Here is a 27480-nt window from a genome sequence, read left to right as displayed (position 1 = left end):
CTAGTTGTGTTCTCTTATCGCTAAACTAACTACCGAGACAACTTGAATCTGGCTGTCAAAATTCTGTACGAGAATTAGTCTTTTTAGTGTAGACAACTAGAAACCCCAATGACCTTACTGTAGTGTATGACATAATTTAGTCCAATCAATGCCAATAACAGAGCTCCATCCCGTTTGTTCCTTCTTGTTCGTGCGGAAGCCTAATATGGAATGGCCGACTAATTTAGGTGTGTACTAGACTTACCTGGCTATTTTTTTTATATAATATGTAGATCTAGTTTCTTTATAACATGAAAATTGAAAGTTAAAATTTTTTATATTCCAGGGGGTTTTGTGTTATGTAGTACTTTAATTAAAACTGAAAACATCAATCATTTTGATCAAAAACTCCATGATGGTTTGAATTGTTCAACTCAATTTGAGACCTGTATTCCATGCAATCAAGGAACATTTGCTAATGAATGTAAGTAGCCTTGACATTTTCTGATATAAATTGCAATCTGCTACTTATAAAGCTTTTGTAAAGTAAAAAGTTGATCCTACATATTTTGGTTGTGGATCAAAAAGTATGTGGATTAGCTCAATCATTTCTGTAATTCTGAAGTGATGATTAATGGTAGAGAACACATTAAACAACTTTGATGGTATACTACTAGGCTACTGATGATGACAATGTAAACTTCAGGAAACGTCATATACAATGAAACTCAAGAGTATACTATAGTGAAATTTTGTTCCGGTATCTAACCTCTGTAGTTTTATTATGTATAGGAATGAAAATATTTCTTCTTCATATTTCCCTATTGATGTACTGATCACATTATTTAACTATGAATAACGTTATTTTTGACAGCTGGAGAATTTTGTGGTTGTTGTCCGCTGACTTCTCAAGGACAATGTTTGAACTCTAGTTATTGTACTGCTTGCTATCCTGGTTCTTCTCAGAGGTTTAATGGACAAAGTTTCTGTCCACCATGTGACCCAGGGACAGCTCAAAAGTAAGTAAAGGTGTGGGGGGGGGGGGGGTGCAATCTGATAAAATTAGATAACAATTCTATTTTGATATGCAGGACACAAATAAAGCAATATGGCAACCTTTTTGAGTTTCATTATCAGACAATTTGTCTACATTAACTACATAACATGCTTTGATTGGTTGAAAATAGCGTCTTAACAACAGGACTGTACTAAAAAGCCTGATAGATTACAATTAGGACAACAATTATCAGAGATTTACATTTGATAAAAGCTTCTTTTTTTTTAATTGAGTTGTCTTTTTTCTATGGAATACATGTATCTCTGGAAAATTCATTATATTTCAGCAAATCTGGACAAATAAATTGTACACAGTGTGATGCAGGTTTTTTTTCAAATGAGACCGGAATGGAGTATTGTGATCCATGTGATCCAGGTACTGCACAGAAAGCTCCAGGACAAGTTTTTTGTCCACCTTGTAAAAAGGGAACTGCACAGAAGTAAGTTCATTTTGATAATGTTCAAGGTATTATGACGTATGAACTATCCTGACACTGGAAAGATAAAGAAATCTATTTTTTGCAGTTATTTTTGCATCAAAAGACAAGCATTGTTGTTAGAGTCTACTTTCAAGAGCCCCATAAGAACTGCATCATGATTTCTCAGTAGAAATGGTGCAAATGGATATTATCAGTGTTTCTAATACACTTGATTTTTTTTAGAAAATTTCTGTTAAATATACAGATGATACTATATTTGTTTTGTGTTATTTAGTGAATCAGGTCAGATAGATTGTGATCAGTGTGAACCTGGTTTTTATGCTAATGAGACAGGAATGGAGAACTGTCAGCCTTGTGAACCAGGTCAGTATTTAGAATTCTACATGTGGAATTGATTTGGATGTTCTGGAAATAACCTTCTTGCTTATGTTCTCTGCTTTCTATCCAAATCACAGAATAGAGATGATTTCCTCATGAAAATTAGCTATTATTTCTTTTACTAAGCATAGTTCAAATCTGATATTTCTATCACCAAGCAATATCTCATATATGAATATTTGCTTGCCTTATGTTAAAACCATGTGATATTATGTTGTATGTCTATTCATCTCTGTATAATTATTATAGCTAGTTAAATTTACCCATAACATAGTGTGTAAAAGAGAGGATTATCTACTTAATTAAGCTGATTCAGATATAAGGAGAGATTAGTATTTAATATAATTAATTACAATTAGTAACCTGCCCTTATTAAGTTTTAAGCCAATGGTTTGGGTAGCATTGTTTAGGTAGCAACCGGGATAGGGCTATATAAGACCCAAAGATATGTGGTCTCAAAAAAAAGAAAGATGTATTAAGAATTAGAATATCAACTGTAAATATTGTATATATATATATTAAACCTATTACACCTGGTATATGAAGAAGAGTTCTGTTATTCTATTAACCACGAGACAATCAGAATCTATTATCAGTATAGAGCTATACACCCCCACGTACATCACGATATTGATAGATTGAGCGATTGGTCTTATTTCACTGTTTTCAGGGTATTCTACACCAATAATGAGAAGTTTTCAATGTGAGGCATGTCTTCCTGGAAAATTTCAAAATGAAACCGGACAAATTGAATGTCTTCCTTGCCCTGATGGACATTTTACTAATGAAACAGGACAATCTGAGTGTGAACCTTGTCCTTCTGGAGAGTTTCAGAATCAAACAGGACAAATACAGTGTGTGCCTTGTGATAGAGGCTACTTTCAAAATGATACTGGACAACTGGACTGTGAACTTTGCCCTGAAGGTCATTATCAAGATTTAACAGGTCAAGTTGAATGTAATCAATGTGACCCAGGAACAAGTCAAAATGAAACCGGATCTACAGAATGTGAACCGTGTGACTATGGGTCTTATTGTCCGTAAGTCAATTTTTTGTATAATGAAAGATGTAATACACCCTGTCAGTGTTTTGTTACACTTTTGATATGAAAGTGATGTAATGGTCTTTAATATTTTGTAAAAGTCGAATTTTAGGTACCTATCACATCGCATTTCAGAGATAGTCGAAAATGCCGATTTTATTATTTCTTTAAATATTTGTTATATTCTGTAATATATTTATAGTTCACAAGGCTGTGTAGACTGTCAAGCATGTGATAAAGGTAAGAAAAATTAATTATTGTGTCTGCTAAACTCTCAAGCTTTGTCAAAGTTTCCCTCAGTGCACACTATTTGGTATACCCAAATTATTTCCAAAAGAACAGACAAGTGAGACAACTAGATAGGAAGAAAATTTACTTTATACTTTAATGTTTATTTTCCAACCATGTAATACCTGTGTTGGGTTAATAATAAGCTGGGAATATTCATCAATTGTTAATACACATACTGTATAATTTGGAATATACTGCTCACCTCGTACTGTAAATTCTTGTATGTATCTTGGTTCATCTCTGTGATTATTAAATCTTTTTTAGCAGTTGTAATTTGTTAATTATATATATAGTCCTGTATGAATTCTATTTATTTTGTCATAAATTAATTCAATTAGGAACATATCTAAATGCAACTGGAGGTCATTTATGCTCAAAATGTGGGTTTGGAGAATTTCAGAATAAGACTGGTCAAGCTTTATGTGATGATTGTGATTTTGGTACATTTTGCAAGTAAGTAATTTATTTCTTCAGTTTTTCATATATTATATTTTTGATGGGTTGAAATTTTCAAGAACTTGGGACATGATATAAGCAATATATACCCGAGCAGCTGGTATACCGGCCATTGCTAAGTGACGTCATACAACGTTAATGTCATACGCTTTTACTTTTATTACTTGGAGTTCAGGGTATATGACGTTATATTTCATTTACACTCAGGGTTCAAAGGCAAAGTTGACAATGCCAACATTACACAGTGTTAAATGAGGAATAATAAAAATCTGTACATCCATCTGTTAATCAAAATCTTGTCAAAAATGTGACAAAATCGAGAGTAAATGTAGTGGACTCCTCTAAAGAGGATGGAGAATGGCTTTCACATTTTAGATTTTTTAAATAATTTTGTTTCTTATTCTGCTTAATGGCATGGTATAGGATATAGGACTAAGGATGTTGTACAGACATAGTGTGAAAGTTTTTAACCTAGATTATTATTAAATATTAATTTGATACATTTCAGTCAAACTGGATGTGTTCAATGTTTTTTATGTGGTGAAGGTCATTTTGGAAATGATACAAAGTTAGACAATTGTTATAAATGTCCAATAGGTAACAATAAAGTGATAATTTTCCTTGATTAAAACAATGAACCTCAAAAGAAATATTAGAATAAGTTACTGGTATATGGAATTTTAAAAATATGCATACTGCCTATTTCCATATTTCAAAATGGAGTATGCATGGAATATTACTGATGGATACAGTTAAATTACTGGAAATAATCAATATTATCCAAACTCCTTTATTACACGAAAAAGACACTGAAGAAATACATTTCAACCTATTTCAGGAACATTTCAACCATCAAAAGGAAAGACTGATTGTTTAGAGTGCCCCCCTGGGTTTGATACGAAGTATGTTTGTCTTTATTTCCATTCTATTTGCTATGGAATTTCATTTAAAAGATGGTCTAAAAATTTATTTTGAACTAGAGAGTAACCCAAACCGGGTAGATCAAGCAAATTTTATCTGCCAATAACCATTGTTAAAGTCTAGAACACTGAATCAATTACCTTTGAAGATGTTGATGTATTTATAAAACAGTGATCACATTGTAACAAACAAGTATCTATGTATAATTAAAACAGTTTGTTGTAGTCAATGCAAAATTCATCTTCACTGTCTCACTTTTTGATCAGTACAAGTGGTCATGGCCAAGCCGAAATTGTCTTAAACCCAGAAAGTGACAAGAAGGACCTTTTTATTATCCCACAAACGGCCAATTATATGGACATTTACGTATTCTTTTGTATATTCTAGTAAATTTGGCAGTCATAATTGTACAGGATGTAGAATTGGCAGATATAAAAATCATACTGGAACTGATTTATGTTCTCCTTGTGATGCAGGTGAGACATTTTTTCAATGATTTTGGTAAATTGTAAATTGTTCTAACCTAGATTTTTGCCCGAAAAACTTGCTTTCGGGGCATGCTCGGCCACTGCGGGTGCCACAGTATTGAATATATGAATTTACAATGTAATCTGAACTCTAATACTGGTTGGGAATTGGCCATTCACTAACATTCATACAAATATACTGATTCTTTTTGAAGTATTCTCATTGGACCTGCTTGCATCGTCATTTGTCTATTTTATTTATTTATATTATCATTCATCCTTAAAAATATCATCTTGAACACATTATCAACAGTAAGTGTTTGGGTTAATGAAACAATTTGTAACATAACATAACATACAGTTATCTCCCTTGGAATATCAGAGATTTTCACTATATATGTTAAAAATTGATTAAGTTGCATGAAGGGCATGGAACTGAAATTGATATAAATCTTGAAAATATCAATATAATAGCCTTCTTGGGATTAATCTAGACAAGAAACTGTGGAAATTGTCTTACGAATTAGGTAGTTAACTTTCATTCCTTTCTTAGTTAATAGCATTTAGTTGAAGGTTTGATAAATTTATTGACAGTGCAATTTCCATTATTTGTAACTTGAGCCACTGGATTCTATATTAGTTAATTCAACTGCATAGATTTATTATCTACATTGTGTATGTGCTTCTTTTCCCTTTCAGGAACAGCATCTAATATAGTAAATGCTACACACTGTGAGCCTTGTGAAATGGGGAAATACCAGGGAGTTATTGGACAAAGTATTTGTAATCTATGTTTAAAGGGAACATATTGCAAGTAAGTGGTTTAAGACATGCTTCATTACAAATCATGATTGCCTCACATTAATGGCCTGTTGTGAAAATTTTGGAGCATGAAGCCCTTGGATTGTTTAAGCAGCTTTTCAAAAACTAAAACAACAAAATTCGTCTCAGTTTTACACAAGTCAAATTTTTACATATTTATTGAAATATTTTTTGAGAGTGAGTATAAGCCTGACTTATATCATAGCTTATGTTATAAATGTTATATTTCAGTACTACAGGGTGTATAAAATGTAGCCTATGTCCAGCTGGTATGGATTCTGAAATAGAAGGTGCTATAACTTGTGACCTCTGTAGACCAGGTAATCATTAATATCACATATATTGTTTTCTTCTGGAGAATTCTTGTATGAAAAGTGTATTTTTTTTTATTTTCAATTAAAACAATTATTTTATCCAATTCAATGTATTAGCAGCCGATGATCAATCAATGTATTAGCAGCCGATGATCATTCAATGTATTAGCAGCCGATGATCATTCAATGTTATTTCTATTTGCATAATAATTCAATGATTTTTTTTTTTGACTGAAATGTTTTTTGATAAGCAGTTTTCGTAAATAAAATTGTCTTTGATTGACCAAAGTCTTGTAAAATTTCTATCATCTTTAAGGCTTTAATAAAAGTACAGAAGGTTCAACTCTTTGTGAAAAATGTCCTCAGGGTTATTTCACTACTGAAAACGGAACAAAACTATGCAACATTTGTCCTGAAAATTACTTCTGTCCGGTAAGTACTTTTATGTACTTACTTAGTTTTTCTGAAATTAAGGGAACTGCAGATGTCGCAGAGGATATGAAGCTGGTGCAAATGAGAGCTCTATTCTATGTCTTTGATACAAATAAAATAAATTTTCTAAATGCTCTTTTAATTATTCAGAAGTGAAGATGATAATAATAGTAAAGATTATTGTCATAAAAAAGTTGATAATACAATTTAAATATTATAAATATGATGACCAGTATTTCTCTATAGAGTAATATTAAAAAAGCTTTGAATTATTAAATCTGACATTTCAGCAAGCTGATGGTAATCCACAACCCTGTCCAGCGAGAAGTTACTGTCCTAAGGGATCGTTTGTACCTACAAGTTGTGATGCACCTTGGTATGTTATAAATAAGAAAGACAAGTCTTGTCAACCGACAGCAGAGTTAATGGCAATGATAGGTGGCTGTAGTGCAGGTTGGTTTCCTACTCAATTTTTGTACCAAATTATTCTACCCATTCAAAGTTTGGATTTAATGGCAAAATGTTGATATTTATATTTGTAAAATGAAGCAGTAAGGGTTAAGAAATAGCAGTAGTGAAGGAAATTAAAAATTACAAGAAAAACAAAAATTATTACTGCACAAGTTCATGAATAAGACTGGTGAATAATGTTGGTTGCGCATGTTCTGAAAATGCGTTACAAATACAATGCTTTCAACCAATTTACCAAGTAATTTTTCATTACATGAATCTTTTTTATGGTATCTTGTTCACATGCAAGTTAATTGTTCCTGTTTTTTTCAGTATTGTTAGTGATAGTACTTGTTAGTAGTGTGAAATATTATAATTATCGTCGGAAAAATAGAACAACTAACGAAGAGATTAGTCCATTAACGCAATCAGGTCAACAAATATATACCGGTTTATAGTGCTTTATCAACGCTGAACATATGAACATACATAAGGTGCTAGGATTGGTTGATTATAAATTATTCAGCCAATCATTCCTTATTATTCAAATTCCAGAATGTACTGGGTTTGGATGCTTTGGATTGCATATTAGAATGTCTGATTGCTCCTATACTCAATGATTACTCATTATTCCGATTCCAGAATCTGGTGTGGGATGCTTTATTCATTCTGAGGTGATTCAGATTGCATGATATAAATATCTGATTGGTCGTTTAAAATTTCTATAGCCAATGATAATTCGTTATGCAAATACTACGACCTACTGGTATAGTAAGGTGAAGGAAATATTTAGACAAAATCATTCAAAAATGAACTATCAAGAGCTGTCAAATACTGTTATTTGATTGGTTGTTCAAGATGTATACGGCCAATCATAGTGCTGCATTCCTATTCTTAGTATATTATGTTGCATATTATCAGAATATTGTCCCAAGTACATTCCAATTTTAAGTGCAAATTATATTGATAGTGTTATGATTTTTGCTTGAATATTTCATGGTATACTCGTTACCTTTGCTAGTCACTAAGATTTATAGACTGGTAATTATCCCGACTAGAATGATTTAGCACGCAGAACGAAAACAAATACATCGTATTTATATGATTAAATTGCTTTTTTGTGCAATGAAATTGAGAGTATTTAAGGTTCTGCGCCTATAATTGTTCTGTTTTGCGATAAAAAGATTGTTAATACTCATTTTTAGTTTAGTAAAGATAGAGTAATAGTTTGGTTATTCAGCGCACTTTTTACTTTTTCTACCCAATTCAGTAACTATTTACCAATTGAATATAGAGCTTTGGTGAAAATTCCTGTTAGTACAAAACTAGTATGTACTCATTCAAATGACCAAATAACTGCTGAATACTCTATCATATGTGGTGTATATATTAAGGAACTTGTTTATTATGTGCCAATTTCTCAATTTGTTTGACAAATATATGTATTCACATCCAGGATGCTTCAGCACATAAATAAGCTCAAATCTATGTTGCTTCAAAGTAGAATAATAGGCTATGTAATTACCATTTGAACTAGTGCTGATACGATATATAGGTGAATCAGCGATACGACATGCCACGATACGCGACGTCGTATATCGATACTTGGTGATACCTTTTATTCCATACAAAAGTGTGGATTTTTATAAGTTGGTTTATGATATAACAATATTTTTCACTGAAATTGTTAGAAACTTTTAATAAGACAATGGACGTTAACTACTTCTATCAACTATATTACTAAATATCACAATTATATCAAAGTAAATAGAAACTTTGAAGATAAAATGTTAATTTTTATCCCATTCCCCCATATCGCGATATGTATCGTATCATGACCCTTGTATCGCGATATGTATCCTATCGTGACCCTTGTATCGCGATATGTATCCCTTGTATCGCGATATGTATCGTATAGTGACCCTTGTATCGCGATATGTATCGTATAGTGACCATTGTATCGCGATATGTATCGTATAGTGACCCTTGTATCGCAATATGTATCGTATAGTGACCCTTGTATCGCGATATGTATGGTATAGTGACCCTTGTATCGCGATATGTATCGTATCGTGACATGATTGACGATACCCAGCAATAATTTGAACCAAATTTCCGTCGTGTGTAATTTTGTAACTAGTTACCTTCTGTACGTTTCCAAGTATTTTTGACAATATTTCTGATAACAAGCCTCTTAAGCAATTATATTTTAAACACTTAAAAATAAAGATAAGCATTTGTGTTTTGTTTTTCTGGATGTGCATAGATATTTTTGTCACAATACACCTGTTATTATCACGTTATTGTTTTGTGAAGCACATTCACTCTGTTATTATTGTTATTATGACCTATAATATTGCTTGGCTTGCCTTGTGTGCCTAAACTCTAACTGATATACATTTGTCCAACATGCTTAAATTTTCAATATCTTTATTTAATTGATTTGAATAGTTTAAAACCAAATTCAGCTGCGTTTCTAAGAAATTGTTCGCTTTTATCCAAAAAGACAACGTACGAAATATGTTACTTTAATGTCAAATTCAGCTTTTTAATGATAAAGCAATGAATTATAAGACTATATATTTTTAGAATTGAATTATACATCTATTTCAATATTATGAAATAAACACACTTCTTTAATAAAATAGGACACACTATACACGTGTCGTCATCAGATAAAAAAAATTTAAATGTGCATCCACTGTAGTTTATATTGCGTTATTGTATATATTGTTATATATTTGTTGTTTGTTAATTGATACTAAAGTTTATTGTTTATAGTTTCAATGTAAAATATGTTTCCAACATTTTATTGTTTCACAGTTAAGCACCCTGTTTTTCCGATAGTCCTGAAGCATAATCATTGAAAACCCTTCATACTTGCGCTGTTAAAGGGATACTACCTCTTAGAATGGACATACAATTTAGCGTCTTAAATTTGGTCAATAAATGCATATATTCATCAGTTGGACTTACCAGGTGGTATGAATAAAGAATAGAATCTCTTTATAAGACGACATATCCATTAAACTAAATAATTGAAAAACGCTTGTAAAATTTAATGAATTATTAGTTAGTTTCATGGATTTATTGGATTATAGAGTGATTTTGTTGTATAGTTATGACAACAGGTATGTCCACTGATGAACAAGGAATCATTGTCGCAACAATTTTTTGGTCATTCCGAGAGGAAGTATACGTTAAGAAAATCTATATTGTCGCAGATGGAATGTTTCTAGAATGTAAAGAGTGAAATTCGTCATTTTGTAAGTGTTCATGCAAATTCATCCATTATATTGATAATTGCTACATATCTATTTTTATATACTATGGGAAAATAAAGTGCAATTTCTACTGTTTTTGTTAGTGTAGCTTCTTTCCGCTTCCTCTTAAAGTTTGATAGGTTTCTGTACCATTATTCCCGTTTGTCCTTTAATGTATGGCGGATTTCTCTAACCTGGAGACTCGAGTTCCATCACATATTTCATCTGATAAAGTGTCCTTTTGGATTGATACCGGACGTGCTACGTATTGTGTACAAAGAGAAGGTGTTGGCTTATGTACGCTGCCTGACGTTGTAACTTAGTTAAATTTACTGTCTTGGCCGTGTATTCTCAAAACGATCTTAACAGTAGGATGTCTTATAGGTCTGAAGTTCTAACACTTTTTTATATAGGATATCCTCTCGACCATGTCAACAATACGCCACCTGAAATTTCTCGATGGTGCAGAAACCAAATACAAATAACATTTTTTCTAGACGTACCAGAAAGCCACCAACGGCGTTTTAGACATTAAGTATACAAGAAAATCGATGCATATTTAATGAAATATTGAATTATTACTGAAAATAAATCCCCCCAGACAGAAACCGGTATAGTTTCCACGTATATCATATCATATTGCACAAATTAATTAAGTTTTTTAATTAGTTACATTTTAATCACGAGAGACCTACAAAAAGAATGTTTGAATGGCTATATCAATACCGACTTTGCTACATGCTCCTCCGTCTATCTGCTAATGTCAAGCTTTGACCTCTTGATATAAAGTCGCATCCATCCAACTCCGAAATGTAGCTATAGTGCGAGGATTCGGATCATTCATATGACTTAAATAGTCTCACCTGGCCAAAGCGAAAGGCTTGGTTGCTTTGAAGGACTTTGAACTTTGAGTGTTGGGAGACGTTAGTAGCATATTTAAGACGTACTGGCCATGCTGGTGTGAATCCGATTATTCCTAAACAACAAACTAATGAAAAAACAACCTGCCCACTGATACAGTGTCAGACTGTTCTTTTTGCCATAAAAATACAATTAAATGAATTACAATAGTAAGTAGATTTCTAGCAATATATCTAGCTAATTGTCCGACTGGGCGTGATTCTATTTCTATATCGTTTTATTAGCATTCAGATTAACACAAGGAAAAAAAGGAAAGTTCACAATAGACCTCGTCTGATGAAGGAAATTATTAATTAGAAAGGCGAGGGAAGAGCTAATTACCTTAGGTAATTATTTTCTAGTAACAAAATTTTGAAGGCACGTAAAACGTGAACTTGAGATCAGAATGACTATTAAGATGTATTGAAGAAAATTGTGGTATTATGCTCACCCAAATCGTTGTGGTGCCAATTATCAGTCGTGGGTTTCGGTTGTCTTAAGGAAGCAAATATTGTACTTACGCTTTGGAGACTCAATCGAGACATCACTTCAGGCCTACTACAATCCAAAGGCCTTCCAGATATTTACAAAGGTTGCATTCAGCGTGCTGATATGAATGAATATATGAATATACTTCAATATAAAACGTAAAAGACGAATATGTTTGTTTGATTCGGGTCATTTTCAAATCAATGCAAGTTTCAGAGATAATGATGTAACTCTGTTAAATCAGCCACGACCAGTCACTTATTTCATAGTGAGTTCCGAGTCTTACAGACTGTAATATGTCGAACAAAAATTAATAGTGCAAGATAGTCCATTAAGAGTCTATATACAACACTGGACTACCTGGTGTCATAACTACATCAACCATTTATATGTTTTAGTTTTAGTTCATTGCAAATAAATAAAACAATTGTTATAAATATTACTTTAACCCAGTAACAGTCTATATACAACATTGGACTACCTGGTGTCATAACTACATCAACCATTTATATGTTTTAGTTTTAGTTCATTGCAAATAAATAAAACAATTGTTATAAATATAACTTTAACTCTGAGTCAGTTCCTACCGTTGAATAGTAAATTGAAACTATTTTTATTTCATTGTATTAACTACTATTGTAGTTTTATGGATAATTACTTGTAGTTGTATGGATAATTACTTAGTTTTAAGGATTTTCCGGATTATAGAGTGATTTCATTAACTTGATTACGACTACCACACTTGAGTTCTGTGTTTTATGTCTGTCGTTTGAAATAAAACTTCTACACACAAAGCAATATCACTATGATCGAAATCAATTTCCCATTGCACTTGGTCCTTTGCTGATCGAAAAGTCTTTGAGAATTTGTTTGAAACGTTATGGTAACAGCTGAAGTTATATATTTTATCAACAAAGTGTCCTCTGGTTTTATAAAGGGTGTTAAAGAAATAAATAAATCACGCGGCTTTAAAAATGACAATGTCCAGTTTAGATTAGTAAAGAAAATGTTTTGAGCAAGTATTGTGAATTCTAGTTTGAACATGCTCTTTGCTAGGCTATAAGTACTCCTATACATATGATATAAATGGTATGCAAAGTAAAACTTGTCTGCCTTAACTTCATACTTTGTTTTCAAATATTTGTCACGGGAAAAATGCCTTTCAAATGCTTCAATGGAGACTCGCGAATATTTTGCTTCCCAAGAGCTGCCGAATTTGAAATCTTAGCCTTAACAATTCTCCCCCATTAAGTCAGTCGCGAGAGTAGACCTGTCAGCCAGTCAATTTGCCAGTTTTCGACTGGTTGAAGGGTTGTATCAGCTGGCTATAGAAGCAGAAAGTTAACTAACTTAGGTTGTGGAAAATACAATTTTAAAAGAGTCTTTAGTTGATCTTCCAGGGTGGACTGCAAAATTTAACTTCACTAACCCAGCAAAGAAAATACAAGTCATGGCAATACTTGATGTTGTCATGAATAAAGAAAGATCATGTTCATATCGAAAATCAAGAGACTTCGTTTGCCTGCATAATCAAACCTGTACACTGGCACACTTTATGAAGGAATCCATTGGGTGAGATTTTGGAATACATGTAGTTGTCATATCCACCACAGGAGGGTTAACATGAAGAAGCGACACCTGGCCAGCGTCGGCGGTAGTAACACGGCGTCGACTGGCTAGGATAATAAGCAGACCGACGACGGCTTGTTGCAGTAATAGCTTTTCGGTAGCTCACATGTCTACGCGTGAGGCTGTCGCCATCATTGCTGACAGTATAGTTAGACAATTTCCAGTATATGTGAGACAACTCAATGTATAGTCAGACAACTCAATGTATAGTCAGACAATTCAATATATAGTCAGACAATTCAATATATAGTCAGACAACTCAATGTATAGTCAGACAATTCAATATATAGTCAGACAATTCAATGTATAGTCAGACAATTCAATATATAGTCAGACAACTCAAGACAACCCAAGAGTATTATAGTCAGACAGCTCATACCTCAGGCGCTGGTGGTATAGCCAGACAACTCCAGTATAGTCAGACGACTCACAGTCTAGTCACAGTATAGTCAGTTTAGACCAAACCACCTTAGTATAGGCCTTCTGTATGGTTCGAAAACCATAAAGCCCATTTATGTGTACGACAAATACTTTTCCACACGAACAATTATCCAATTGTCCAATTATTTATTTACAAATTTCACCAAAGGGGAGTAAGCATGTTGAATAAAAGATAGAAACTGTTTGTTTTTCCGATTGACTACCAGAAAAAAGGGGCTGATAAATTGTTCGATATGTTTGACAAATATCAACATTTCCTCTTAATTATTATTCTATCCTTATATGTCTCATTTGATGTACTAGACTAAAGAGTTCTCAATCCAATAACTGATGATTTGATTCAGATAAGATTCCTGAAATATGTTTGACGTCTGCAATTGATGTAATTTATCTCCATTATAAATGTTTTGTTTATTTTGAAATTTCACAATCTGGTCTCCAGACATTGGTGATGGATTTTATTTTTTTTAAAGTCTATTTTGAGTTACTTTCTACTATATTTTAATGATATTTCAAATTACCATATAGAATCAAATTGCTGCATTTACAAAGTCTTGTAAGGCAAGAAAAGTGCCCAATGATGTCAAGGTCTTAGACGCAGTTTTAATTAGATTTTCATTGTGAAGATGGGTTAAACAGTAAGTATCTCGATCCTAGTAAAGTATTGTATTTCAGTTGTATGTTGATTCAACAAAGTTTTCATCTTTTGTTTCCTGTTTCTGGCGCCATTAGAGTTCTCTTTTCTTGAAATCTGACCGTCAAGTATGGAAACTAAGCACAACATAATAAGGAACGTGATGATGTGAACAGACAAGTAGAATTCCTCGGATTAATGAAGTCTAAATATAGATAGAGCTTAATTCTAGAGACTGTATGGAATCTTTTTGGATTAAATTGTGTTAGACCTCTAATAAAGTTGGCGGGTATTCTATTCAGAGAGATTATTTTTAATTCTGAATATAACAGCAAAAATCTCGCTAGTAAATTATTTAGTAATTCCATGCTTAATGTATTTTATTGTGTAGATCGATCTTCAGGTTTATTATATAGCTTTATAAATATAAAGAGAAGTGACCTATATAGTATTATAGTTTGACGTCCTACTTTACTGCACCTGTTATTGTCTGAGACTCTGAGCAAAGTAAAAAGTTTTCTGAGAATTGGAATAGCAACCACACAATAGTACTGTTAGTCTTAGAATGTCTTTCCGTTGATAGAAATATGGACATGAGCATACATTATGTCTTCAAAATTTGTTTTACAGAGGACAATTTTCAGGCCAAATTTGTTACTTTTATGGGTTGAAATTGCTAGGAGAGAATGTGTTAAAGATTATATTTTTATCAACGTAAAACCGTTCTAAGACTATCAGTATTATTCTAAGGCCGATATTCCAATTACCTTCAAAAAATATTGAACAAATTCACAAAACTTTTTAATTTGCTCAGACAATAGTTAATGAAGACGGAAGTTAAAGTTTTTAAAGATATGAAAAGATAAATTAGAAAATACGTACAATTTATTCTAAAAATATACTTACTGTACACAAAGATTCATCGAAGAAGCTACGATTTGAGAGAATATAGCTCAATTATAAAAGCTAAATGTTCAATTGCAAGACAGGATATATATGGTCAACGAGCTATTGATTTTATGCTACAGGGCATAAGATCATAACGATATTTGTTTTTCTGATAACGGATGCAATTATGAATTTGGTGTGTACTCAGTCTATCTGCGTTTTTTGCAGAAGGATGAAGATCATCTTCCCAATTTGAAGCAAATACGAACTCTGTCTAATAGCTTGACATCATCAGGCACTTTTTTGTGCTTTAATTGGATTGTACGCTGGCAAATACAGCCAATCAGGGGCCTCAACAGAGAGTTCCTAAACGGTATTGATGTGCGTATTATAGAGATATCTGTAAAGGGTCTTCTGCTATGTTTAACTGTGCAAGATAACACATATTTACTTTACATATCTAGACCTAGATCCAGTATGGCATGGAATAACTCTTTCACAAACAGAATTATGTTTTTATTACAGGTACTGCCAGGTGTCAGGTGTACATTCATTCAATAAGTTTAATTCTCTCATCAGTATATTTAATACTTATTAAACCCTAGACAGGTGTCAATTACCGCAAACAGGAAATTTCGTGGTATTGTTTATTGTGTTGAAAGAACGAAGGTTTCTGAAGTCTGAAAAAATCTGTCGAATCCACCATTGAAGATCGAATGTGTTCTCTTTCTTGCGCTGGTTTTTTCGCTTGATTGTCTTGCGTTTACTGTCTTGTAATTCTAAGAGCATCATTATTACAGGAGTGATGGTAGAGTCCTACGAGCATCTCAGTCCCCTGAATAATTGGGGTGTGACAATCAACCGAGGCCACAAATGCTACAAGTTTCGCTGCGTAAAGATCAGTTGGATGAGAAGGTTAATGCCTCTGTCCTGACACAATACACAACATTGTTCTCTGTCTTCATTGGCACAATCATGTGTAGAAAATAAAGACGTAAAAACTGAAAACGAAGTGCTATGTCTACTCATAAAATTTGAAGAAAATGTACACACTGTTTTAACCTTGAATGATAAGGTATAAATTGGTATTGAATGCTTATACCGTAAAGAGATAAGGTGCGCCATTGGTTACACAAGTTGGATTCAATATTTATTTAAAAATACAGTTGTTCACAACGCACTTGCTGTACTTCCCAAACTCAATAATAAGCAATTAGTAGTTCAAAATGTCTAATGTTTATAGAACAAGTCCAAAAAACTTTTGCGATTAGTTGCCCGCCTGTATTAAACCATTGCCAACACAGAGTTCTAGATAAGACGAGAAATGGATATATATGATATATATCGCCAGGCTTAATACCAAAATTTAATTTATATTTGCGAATTTGCTATCAAATGATTTTAAGGGATGTAAATAGCCAATTTGCCCATATAAAATTTGAAAGGTTCCAACTTTTTTTACTTCAGTCTGGCGTTTCATTCGTAGGTTATTATGTCATACAGCCTGCTGTATAACGACGACCAATTCCAATAGTTCGAAAAGAACCTAAAAACTAGATGAGTGGGGACGCGTGGACATAAATTAGTTTGGGGCTCCACACCCGGGAATTTTGCTCTTCTGCATTCTGAGACCTCTCTATAAGTCAATTAAATATACAGTGTACATGTACCTGTCAATGGAAAAAAACAAGTTTTTTAGTCTGCAGTAAATGCTATTTCACTCATTTATATTATACTGGTTGCTTAGTTTGATTATAATTGTATACTTTGGTAAATATTTTCTGGGATTAGGTTTGGGTTAAACCAGTCCCTTTGGTAGTTGAGCCACAAGGGAGCTAAGAACCTCATGCTATTGTTGTCCATGTAATAGAATCTAAGATGTACATCTTTGGCAGAACTTCCACAGTTATTATCTTTCGATAATCAGACAATATTGGTCAATAAGTTTAGAATTATATCACAGATGACCTTAAGTTTTCTCACGTGAATTGTTTGATGATGTGACGTAACTGAAGTTGTGAAACAAATTACAGAAATGGCAATTTTGTTCTCTCTTATATGTAAATGTCATGTACATACATCTAAAGGCTCATACAATACAGAATTTGAATAAAGTCTGCAATTTTTGATTACTTTTTTTAAGCGACCTTTCTTCACCATCTTCATGAAACATATAAAATTAGCACCTCCTTCAGAAAACTAACTGCCGTGTTTCTATTGATAAAATACATTACTTGTTATAAAAAAGTCAACATTGTTAATATTTACTCACATTATTTTTGATTAGACTGACATTTTTATTCTATTATCAGTTAAATTGAATACATTGATCGTGTTTAAAAATACGCGTCTATTGAAATAACTTCAAGGAGAAAATCCACGAATTTAAAGGGATTGTTAAGAGGTTTTTTCTAAATTTTTATGTGTATCGAGGACACTGATATCATCAATTTTCATCCTTCCAAATTTCGAATAGACATCAATGTTTCCTGAAATTAAGTGTTGTCACTAACCGCGAAGGGCCTTATGTGGTAAAGCATTATACTGCGATTAGTGACGTCATCAAACACTTCGTTTTAGTGAATTGCAGACACCACAAACGTCTGATTGAAAATTGGAATGGTGCAACTGTTGCTATCAGTGTCCCCGATACACATAAACATTTTAGAAAATCTCTTTACAATCTTTTAAACTTAATTAAAAAAACACAATGACTAAAGATATTTTAGCGTATGTTATGGCTTCTAATTGGCGCTTGTTTCAACACCTCTGTTTCCGGCTTCAGGCAAATGGAGTTGTCAGTGGCGAAAGAATCAGGGAAGATACAAATGAAAATAGATTGAAGTCTTGTTTGAGAGTGTTAAATATTAATATAATTTGATTTGTTATTGCACTGAGTATTGACAATAGTAGAAATGATGTAAAATATTTGGTTCTCCAAGTACATCTATTCCTGCTCTGTTTAAAGGGACAGATGCGCCATTTTGGGGGGTTGATTTGAGTCTTGAATATACGTAAATATTCTTTAGAAATACTAGAAATGTACGAAATTAGCATAATCCTTCAACAATATTTCTAAGTAGGAATTTTCCTATTTTATAGATGTCATTTCTATATATGACAGTCTCTAAAAAAGACGAGTCGCCTTTTTAATTTGTGACATACATGAATTTGAAATCTCACTTTTCGACGGTGAGCTGTCAACATTATTTAGCATATACTTGAGCTCAATTCAGTACCATTTCCCAATTGTATTATATGGAATCGCAAAGGGGTGAACGAAGCAAGCAGATCATGACAATACCTGTGGTATTTATAGTTTTCATATATGTTATTGTGAAAGTTTCCTTTTGATGTGATCTTTCACGTACATTCCAGTCCCAATGGCATCATTTTATGACATAAAGAGAATGAAGAAACGTCACATTTAATATTTACGAATCCAGGGATAAAGTTTTGTCTAATGACGTAACAATAATACCCCAGAGAGACCTTTAGTAGGTTATGAAGAGCATAATGGATCTAGGAGATACTTAAAGAATTTGGAATAATTTCAATATAATATAATTACATGTGAAACGTGTAATTCTGTTGACATTTATGAATAGTATTATCTAAAAGGTTTGTATTATCCTTCCATGCATTCTCAGCCTTTTCCTCATCCTTCTTCTAGTAGGACGTAAAACTCCATTCATGTCATTTCATTTCATCCTTCTTCTTTATGCTGACATAGAAAAAGCGTCTTGTCGTTCGGAAAGAACAATAGACCGCGGCCTCTTGTGCTACAAGCTGTGAACCTTAAATATTCCGAGACAGATGGAAATCGAAAAAGAGTTGGCTACCTTTGGCCCTAGGCGTCCAACTTGCTTATCTGAATGATTGGCATATTCTTGAATCATCTTGACTAAATAAGCGCTAATATAGAAACGTTATGGTTGGGTCTAGTTAGTCGCTTGCTTGGTGTCAGAGGTCATCCTGACGGGAAATGTCCTTTTGACTATTTGCTCTTGCTCTGACCGCGTATTCTCGAAAATATCCCAGCGCTAGGATGTGTTAGGGTCTGAAGGGCATCCTACCACTCAGATTATTTCGAGAATACGCAGCCAGGTTTCATTTCTACATTGGATGATTTTTGGTGGTTATTGGACTCACTTTACGTTTACTTCATTTTTTCAGCCTAGGGACGTATTCATTGCTAGTTTGATATGCACATGTCGTTTTTTTCTCGTGAATGATCGGGTATAAAGTGACATTTCACGTTTTGTCAGATCTCAGTATATATTGACAGTCTCTAGAGTATTATAGAGTTATTATTTATTTATTAACTAGCAGTTGCAATAGTTAGATATTGTCTAAAATAGACCAAAAAGCTGTCAATTCAAAATATCAACTTAGAGAGAAATCTACAGGGAATTAAATCATTAAGGGAAAGACAATATTTGTGAATGAAAACAGAACTAAAGGTAATTTCTATTGGGGATAAAATTAGAGACCGGAGATTGAATAAGCTAGTGATTAATCATTATGTAAGACAACCTGGAAATAAATATCAAGATAGGGCTTTTTTTTTTAGTTTCTTGACATTTTTGTTAAATCGGCAGAGCAGCAGGGGTTAAGTAAGAGACTACTGATAATTGATGTTTGTTATATTTTTGTTTGTTTATAGAATGATGCTATTAGTGTCTAGTGGATTCTTTACCCGCAGTGATTTATGTATTTATTTATACGATTATGTCTTTTTTCTTACTGCCAATCCCGAGACTGAAATTCTAAATATATTTTTTTAAATTACTCAAACTCAAATATTTCTAACAACTGCGTGCTGAGTGACATTTTCAGTTTCAGGATATCCCCTGCAGTGGCATATTTAGGGGAGTCATGGTTTCATGTCCAGAAAAATGTATTCTACTATCACTGCCAAAATCGCGTAAGATGCACTTTCGGCCTTTCGGAACAGTTTCCAGGGGAGGGGGGGGGGGGGGGTGAGCTCTATACCCTGTCCCACCCCCGCGACTTGTACCCTCTGAAATCCAAAAGGGGAGCCGAGGTGCTCGGATCAATTCCCGCATTTCCCTTCCCTTTCCCCTCCCCGTGTCGATGAAATGTTTGCAACGCCACTGATCCATTGATTTGATCAATGGCAGCTGTGAAATTCTGGTTTGATTTTTACATTAAAATAACGTTTGTAATCATAATTCTCATTAATACATGCTGTGTAACCTTTTCAATTTCGGTGTAAACATTGATTTGATGAGTTATAAATATGATAGTTTATAATGAAATTACGTTTGCTATCATAATTCTTATTAATTCATGTTGAGTGAAACTTCTTTCACGGAAATTATAAAATCTTTACAAGACACTTCTCTTCCATCAAACACAAGAGGTGATATAGAGCTGGGAAATCTTATCTTTGTCAGACAATTTCATGGGCAGTTGGAAACTTAGATGACGAAATAAAAGTGAATTCTCAGGTAAGTGTCCATCTTGCACAAACTGAAGCAAGAAAATTTCAATCTCCAGAAGAAATAGTTTTGCTCCTAAGCGGACGGTATCTAAAACTCACTGCTATTTCAAACCTTCTATTTGTTCTCTTGTTCCCACCTCGATTAAAGTAAGGACCTACCCTCTTCAATGTATTTGGAATTTGAGAGAATTGGAGAAAATGAATAATGTTCTTATCGACTTATCGTATTTAGAAACGTTTCTGAAAAAATGATATTCTGTTACTGTTACTGTTACTGTTACAACAAAATCTTGTCTAGTATGGTAGAACTCGATGAATGACCTAGAATTGTAGAACAATAGCATTTGGTCCCTGAACTACTTTCCAATTCCATTAACAAGGTAAATCAACCATGAATTTATTAATAATGTTTATATAAACTTGGTCTTTTCTTTTGTCTGAATTCAGATGTTGAAAATTACAATATGCATTTAATTCAACTGCAGTCATTTGCTAAACATTTCATTTTTATTCTTCATTAACTTCTAAAACAATAATTTTGTGAGCCTAATGATTTTATAAGCGATCATTATGAAATGTTTTATTTCGATCGTTATTATACTTGATATCGTTTAATTACAATATCTGTGCCATCGATGAAAATGTTGTTTTCTGAAAAAATAAAAAAATTAATACGAGAGTTTAAAACGGTGAGTGAGCAAACAAGTTACATGTATCCAATCCAACAGAAACCTGCAAATTTCATTTTGATTTTCCTGTGGCATTTGATGATAGAAGAACATGCTTCGATAGATTTTGCTCTGACATCTATACTAAAACAAAACAAAACCATCATAGAACTCTTTCAAATACTCGTTGTCCCGTCTGTGTTGGTTTTGGGAGTCGCGATAAGCAACCTGCAACAGTGGATTATCTGCTGTTTGTTCTTTATAAAGTAATACAAGTAAAAATATACTTTGGAAATTCCAGCATGTTTTGTTGCAGTTCTTTAATAATTTGACAAAAAGGTAAGCAACTTTTAACCATCAGCTCCCCAAATATTCTTTGGATCAACATTTCAGCACAACAGCGTCGCATCCATTGGCAGTAAGTACAGGATATAATAATGAATTTTTCATCACACAGCTTGCAATTGTCACAAGTCTTATCCAGTGAGCAACATACCATCGTAAAAAATAACATATTTATTGATCACGTGATCTATATACAATACAAGAACAACAACAATAAATAAACAATAACAATATTTTAACTTTTACAATTTCACTTCCGGGGTTCCATAATTTAAAACAAACTAACCGTCCTGGCGAGGACTGTATCACAAAACATGTCAAAAGGACATTTTTTTCTGATACGACAGTACACACTGTTACTCGTGCTATTGGCGTAATTAAGGGTTTGAATTGTATTTCAATTTCAGTCGCCCGGAAGATTGGAATCGTTAAAGTTTAACTAGATTCGGTGTTCATTTTGAAGCAGCTACCACTGGGCTTATACATAAATTACATTAAGAATCATTCAAAGAATCATCATTATATACATCATATATACATGGTTCTTCCATTTATCCTTGATTAGACGTGTCTAGAGATACACCAATACGATACTTTCTCGCACACTAGCATGTTGGTTTTTTAGGCCAGCTCAGCGGGATGTGGGCATTTTACATAGTGAAAGAAATACCTGTGCCCCCCCTGGAAATTTTTGTGACCCCTGCTCAACCCCCTCACCAGATGTTTCCAAGAAACGCCACCACGGGCCTTACAAAAATTGGCGCTCAGCTTGTAACTCAAAGCAGAACGTGAGAACAACTGGTTTTTCAACGGCTGAATGCGGTCGCAACCAAGGCAAATGTGTACCTTATCTAACTCTCAAAGCTCATCTACAGGCTTCTATTTGAATGCAGACTTCGTAGTCTCTTAATGGGTTCTTAAACAGCATGGTGTTTTGCGTTTTTTACGTCGCTCTGACAATCGTCAACAGACATGAATGTTAATGAAAAAAATAAACACACAACCTACATACAAAATAAAGCTAATTTCCTTTTTCAGTCTCCCAGCTAGTCTATATATACATAATTGCTCTTGGCAGAATGACTTAATGCGTTATTATTGGACCTGTCAAACTTCCGTTTATTCCGGAAATTCTTAATGGGTGGATTAAGAATGTTTTCTTTAGTTCTTGGGTTCGTGTTTACGGGTTGACCAGAAACCAACACATCTTCAGTTTTCAGATTCGACAATTTTAGTCGATTTCGTGACTGGATGAAGTTATGGCAACTTAATGTAAGAGTTTGTTTAGTGCTCTATTAGGAGTTGAAGAAGATCGACAAGGTTTCTGTACCAGACGATATGGCTTTCAGTTGATATCCGATTTAAGATACTGTTCATACAATAATGTTAATACATGAGAAATGTAAATATTTTATATTGGCTCAACATAAATGTCAATGGGCTAAAGGCGCTTTCAATGAAATTTGAACCATCTGTGATTATGCACTGAAAATATCTTTTATCGAAACCGTTCTCCCCAACAGACTCAACATTATATTAGAAGTCAAAGAAAGTATTTCAGAGGCGAATTACTGACAAGTCAAGACGTATATCTGGCAACGGCGTGAAGTTCACAAAGTTACAAATTGGTCAATGAGAACGGATGAACTGCTGTTTGAATTAAGAATGTTGTTGAACAAGACTATTCCCGCGCTTTAAGCTCTAACAAAAGGTCGAAGTCCAACAAAATAAGTACTCAACAAGGGTGTCGCAGAGCATGCTCGCCCTTACAGAACACCTGGGCATGTATTCTCGAGACGAATTAGCGCTAGGATAATTATTCTAGAATCAATGTTAGAATTTAAGTATCTAGGACATCCGGGCGCTAAGATCGTTTCGAGACTACGTGGCCTAATGCCAAAACATTGATGGTCAACTGGTATTGTTTTTTCTGTTAATATATCTAAAGAATGTCGATTAGTGGATTACTCACAATGGATCTACGGAATCATGTTTATGCATGTAACTGTATTGAGTCATAGTGGTTAGTCTAACGGCTTCTTTCGATTTCACACTCGGACATCCTAAGGCTTTCCGGAACGCGCTACGGAACTTGACGGAAACGATATTATATATTAGTGGATTGCCTGCACTGTTAACGTACACCAACAAGCGTCCGAAATTCATGAGGTTTAAATAAGTCACGAAATCCATCTGGTTCATTGAATCGGGTGAAAATATACTAAGCAGTACTAATATTCTGAACGGTAACAAGCTAGCAAAGAACAATATAATAATTCCAACCAGCATACACACTAACTGTTTGTGGGAATCACTGTTCTGGTTCTTCTTACTGTCTTTATCTCCAGACATGGTCTTTTTGACAACACGGAATATAATAATAATATACACAATGATCAACATAGCCAACGGCGCCATGAAAAACACACAAAATATTAACACAACGAATGCTTTTCTTCCATCACTATCTATCGGTGTTATGCAAACATCTACCATAGCTTTATCGATATAATGATATGTCTCCTTAGTATGGGCCCAGAGGAAAAACGGTACAGCCCATCCTGCCGCTACAATCCACAAACAACCAATGAGAATCATCTTTCGTCGGGTATTGCCGCTGGAGTAAGCCTTCAATGGGTAACAGACAGCGTAGAATCGTCCCAAGCTGATGGCCATAATGATGAGGATTGAAGCATGTGATACCATATTCTCCAAAAAGGCGACAGTTCTGCCTGAAAATAGAAAAAATACCAAAATAAATGTAAATAAAAAAACAGCTCTAAAGTCAATGTCAATCTTTGACTGAGCTACCCTCGGGTTCTCTAACTAGAACTTTAAATGATTGTAGCAGCAACATTCTTTAAAATGATCACAGAGCGAAATGTGTCTTGCACCAAACCAGTCAGATATAACCGGCAGCTGGTTGCTTGTTGGGTTGTCCTTTAGGTAAGAAAATTTTTGATGTCACTGTCATGCTTCCGAGAGTCCCCTGGCTTTCGATGCTATCACCTACTTCTACTATTGAAGCAACATTATTATGGAAATCTATGATAATATTGGCGACATGCCATGACTCTCTTTGCAAGAAAAACAACCAAGATCTATTTTAAAGACAGACAGGTGTGTTAATGTAAATTGGAAGCTACCATGAAGATAATGTTATCGTGGGAGGCATAACTGCTATATTCTAAAGTGTTATAGAAGTAAAGTTTAGACAACCAGGTATAACGATGTATCCGGGATTTTTAGCTCCATTCTCCAGATTATAGCGTAGTTAATGGACAATTTACAGCAATAATAACAAGTTTGAGTGAGGATTTTACCGGTATCGGGAAGTATTTTAGCACCATCATTAGCGACCACGTTATTTCTTCCACATTCTCAGATAGATAGATTAAGTGAATTCCTAATGTATGGAAATAAATAATAGAAGTGCGGCTTAACAACTATTCATATTTGTTCGACATGTGCTTCTTTTAAAAACCAAGAATTGGTATTAATTGTCATTTAGCAAGCTCGGTGCGATCTGCTACAGAAAAGTATAAGAGACGTTACATAGCGAATTGCTGTTGGAGTTGATGACATCACAATTATCCGAGGTATTTCTCGGAAACTTTGCTCAGATGATATCCATGGTTTAAGAAAATAGCAATCTGCATAGTAAAAATCAATCTTAGTGAAATTTTTCAGATGATGATATGTTATATATATTAACAGATTAGAACGTCTTCTATCATAATTGACCAAAAAGCATGACTACAAAGTTCGTCATTCCCCTCCAAATATCCAAATTACCCCCCTTGGTTGAAAACCTCTGAGAGAAAAAGGTCCGGGAAAAGTAAGATCCAGTAAGTGAAGTTCCAATCAATGCTACGGAATGCTTTTAAATATTGAAGTTAATTCTAAATAAGTGGCTGATAACTTGATGTAATTGCATGATCATAGACAAAAAATTTCATTAAATTTTTCCTATAAATGTTTTTGTACACAACTAAGAAATGGATTTTAACATCTAGAAATTGTCTTTTTGTCAAATTTAGCATTTTGATTACTATAATATTAGTTGTATTGATTTCACATAATTTCATAACGAGGTGTTAAGTTAAGAAGGATCGTTATGAAAACAGTTTTTACATTTTAATGGTACGCAATGGGGTTTAAAGGGTAACCTCCCTCTATTTATCCATTTGTTTGAGTTTTCGGTTAATTTCAGATAAATCGACGAGGTACTTGGTATATGTTGAATTTCATGTAGTATAGTCTTAACGCAGAATTAAAATTGAATATTATGGCGAAAGCGTTTTGAAAAGCTGACTATTCTTGAATATATTATAACCAAATGGAGCTCATAAAACAAGGATTAAAAAAGGTTTATAAATATTTTCTGTTGATATTTTCAATTTTCATTGATAGTTGTTATAAGTTTTTCTTAAATAAATTTTGTTTCCATTTTTTGAAATTGCGCGAATTATGTCCTTGAAGACAATAAATAACAATATATTAGTAGAATTCGAGATAGCATTAACTCTATCAATTATATTTGTTAAGCCATTAACATTATTAACCTTTATGATGATATTTCTGTCCAGCACCAGTTAACAGCCTTGAGATGTTTGTAATATAAATACTATTAACTAAGTAATTATCAACCTCTGATACAATCAAACTTATTATTCTTTACATTAACCTGGTTAATACTTCTTAACAACTCAGAAATTTGAACTCGACTTCTTTTAAGTTTTAACTCTCGATCAATTTACCTTCTAAAACGTCAATAGCAAGTTTGAAAACATTGCAATAAATACTAAGATAACGGTGTTAGCAACTTGGAGTTTAAAATCACAATTGGCACTTCGCAATACTAGCCTGCTGCAGTTTCAATCACTTATAAATAAACCAAGTACTGACGACTCGAACGACAAAACCAAACCCGAAATCCAAGCAACATTTTGGCAAAACAGTTTTATTTCATATTAAATTACTTGGTAACTTCTATTTAACTTTATACCCGTAAGCGATGTTGAAACTAATCAAAAGTAGCGTTCAATCAGAGCAGTTGATTACAGGAAGTTAAATACTATAGGGAACTGCCGTTATCACTTTAATTTAACATCGTCTTGATTACCATAAAACAATTAGCTCTGGGATTTAACATTTTATAACAGTTCATGCTTTCTGACATGTAATTGAAGCATGTTTCTGAAGATATTAAATTAGTTTTGGAATGGTTCAGACAGGTCACGAACGATAAAAATCTTGTCAAAAAATAGACCAGATTATGATAAATTAATAATAAAAATAAAAAAAAATTCAATTCCGATTTTATTGAAGAAAAAATTAACGTTTCTTCAAAGAATTTAACGCTCGACTTCATTCGGTTTCTCCAAAACATTCATATATTCAATAAGAACACTGGTTCTGAATTCTGAGGTTGAAAAACACCCTAGGGATATCAGCGACAACTAGGGTAAACGAAGAGTAACTAAGATACTTTAAGATATAGATATCTTTGGAGAATTCAGACACCCCCCGTCTCCCTTCCCCAAGGAGATACAGAACAAAAGTTAAAAATGACTACGTACATGTGTGTTGAATGGCTGGTTTGAAAACCACGTGACAGCATAGATAAGTTTTCTCATAGTAGAATAATGCGAAGATTTTAGAACTGTTAATCAAAAATAAAATCTAGAATCAGCAAAACTTCTGT

The 27480-nt window shown here is 33.5% G+C and overlaps 2 protein-coding genes across 2 annotated transcripts in view; one reads left to right on the top strand and one right to left on the bottom strand.

Annotated features, from left to right (window-relative positions):
• LOTGIDRAFT_187351 (hypothetical protein) overlaps positions 1-7042 on the top strand; it is a gene marked incomplete at its 3' end in the record, with an annotated part of 7274 nt that extends 232 nt beyond the window's left edge. The window contains exons 2-9 of the mRNA XM_009052718.1: positions 326-463; positions 854-998; positions 1323-1475; positions 1750-1838; positions 2524-2893; positions 6085-6173; positions 6484-6599; positions 6890-7042. Coding sequence (XP_009050966.1) covers positions 326-463; positions 854-998; positions 1323-1475; positions 1750-1838; positions 2524-2893; positions 6085-6173; positions 6484-6599; positions 6890-7042 — 1253 coding nt within the window. The remainder of the gene's footprint in view (positions 1-325; positions 464-853; positions 999-1322; positions 1476-1749; positions 1839-2523; positions 2894-6084; positions 6174-6483; positions 6600-6889) is intronic.
• Positions 7043-23741: 16699 nt separating this feature from the next.
• LOTGIDRAFT_114263 (hypothetical protein) overlaps positions 23742-27480 on the bottom strand; it is a gene marked incomplete at both ends in the record, with an annotated part of 40691 nt that continues 36952 nt past the window's right edge. The window contains one exon of the mRNA XM_009052717.1: positions 23742-24501. Coding sequence (XP_009050965.1) covers positions 23742-24501 — 760 coding nt within the window. The remainder of the gene's footprint in view (positions 24502-27480) is intronic.

Source organism: Lottia gigantea (genome assembly GCF_000327385.1).
Source record: "Lottia gigantea unplaced genomic scaffold LOTGIsca_19, whole genome shotgun sequence".
NCBI lineage: Eukaryota > Metazoa > Mollusca > Gastropoda > Lottiidae > Lottia > Lottia gigantea.
Note: the sequence above shows the minus strand (reverse complement) of the source record. Positions and strands in the feature narration are given on the sequence as shown.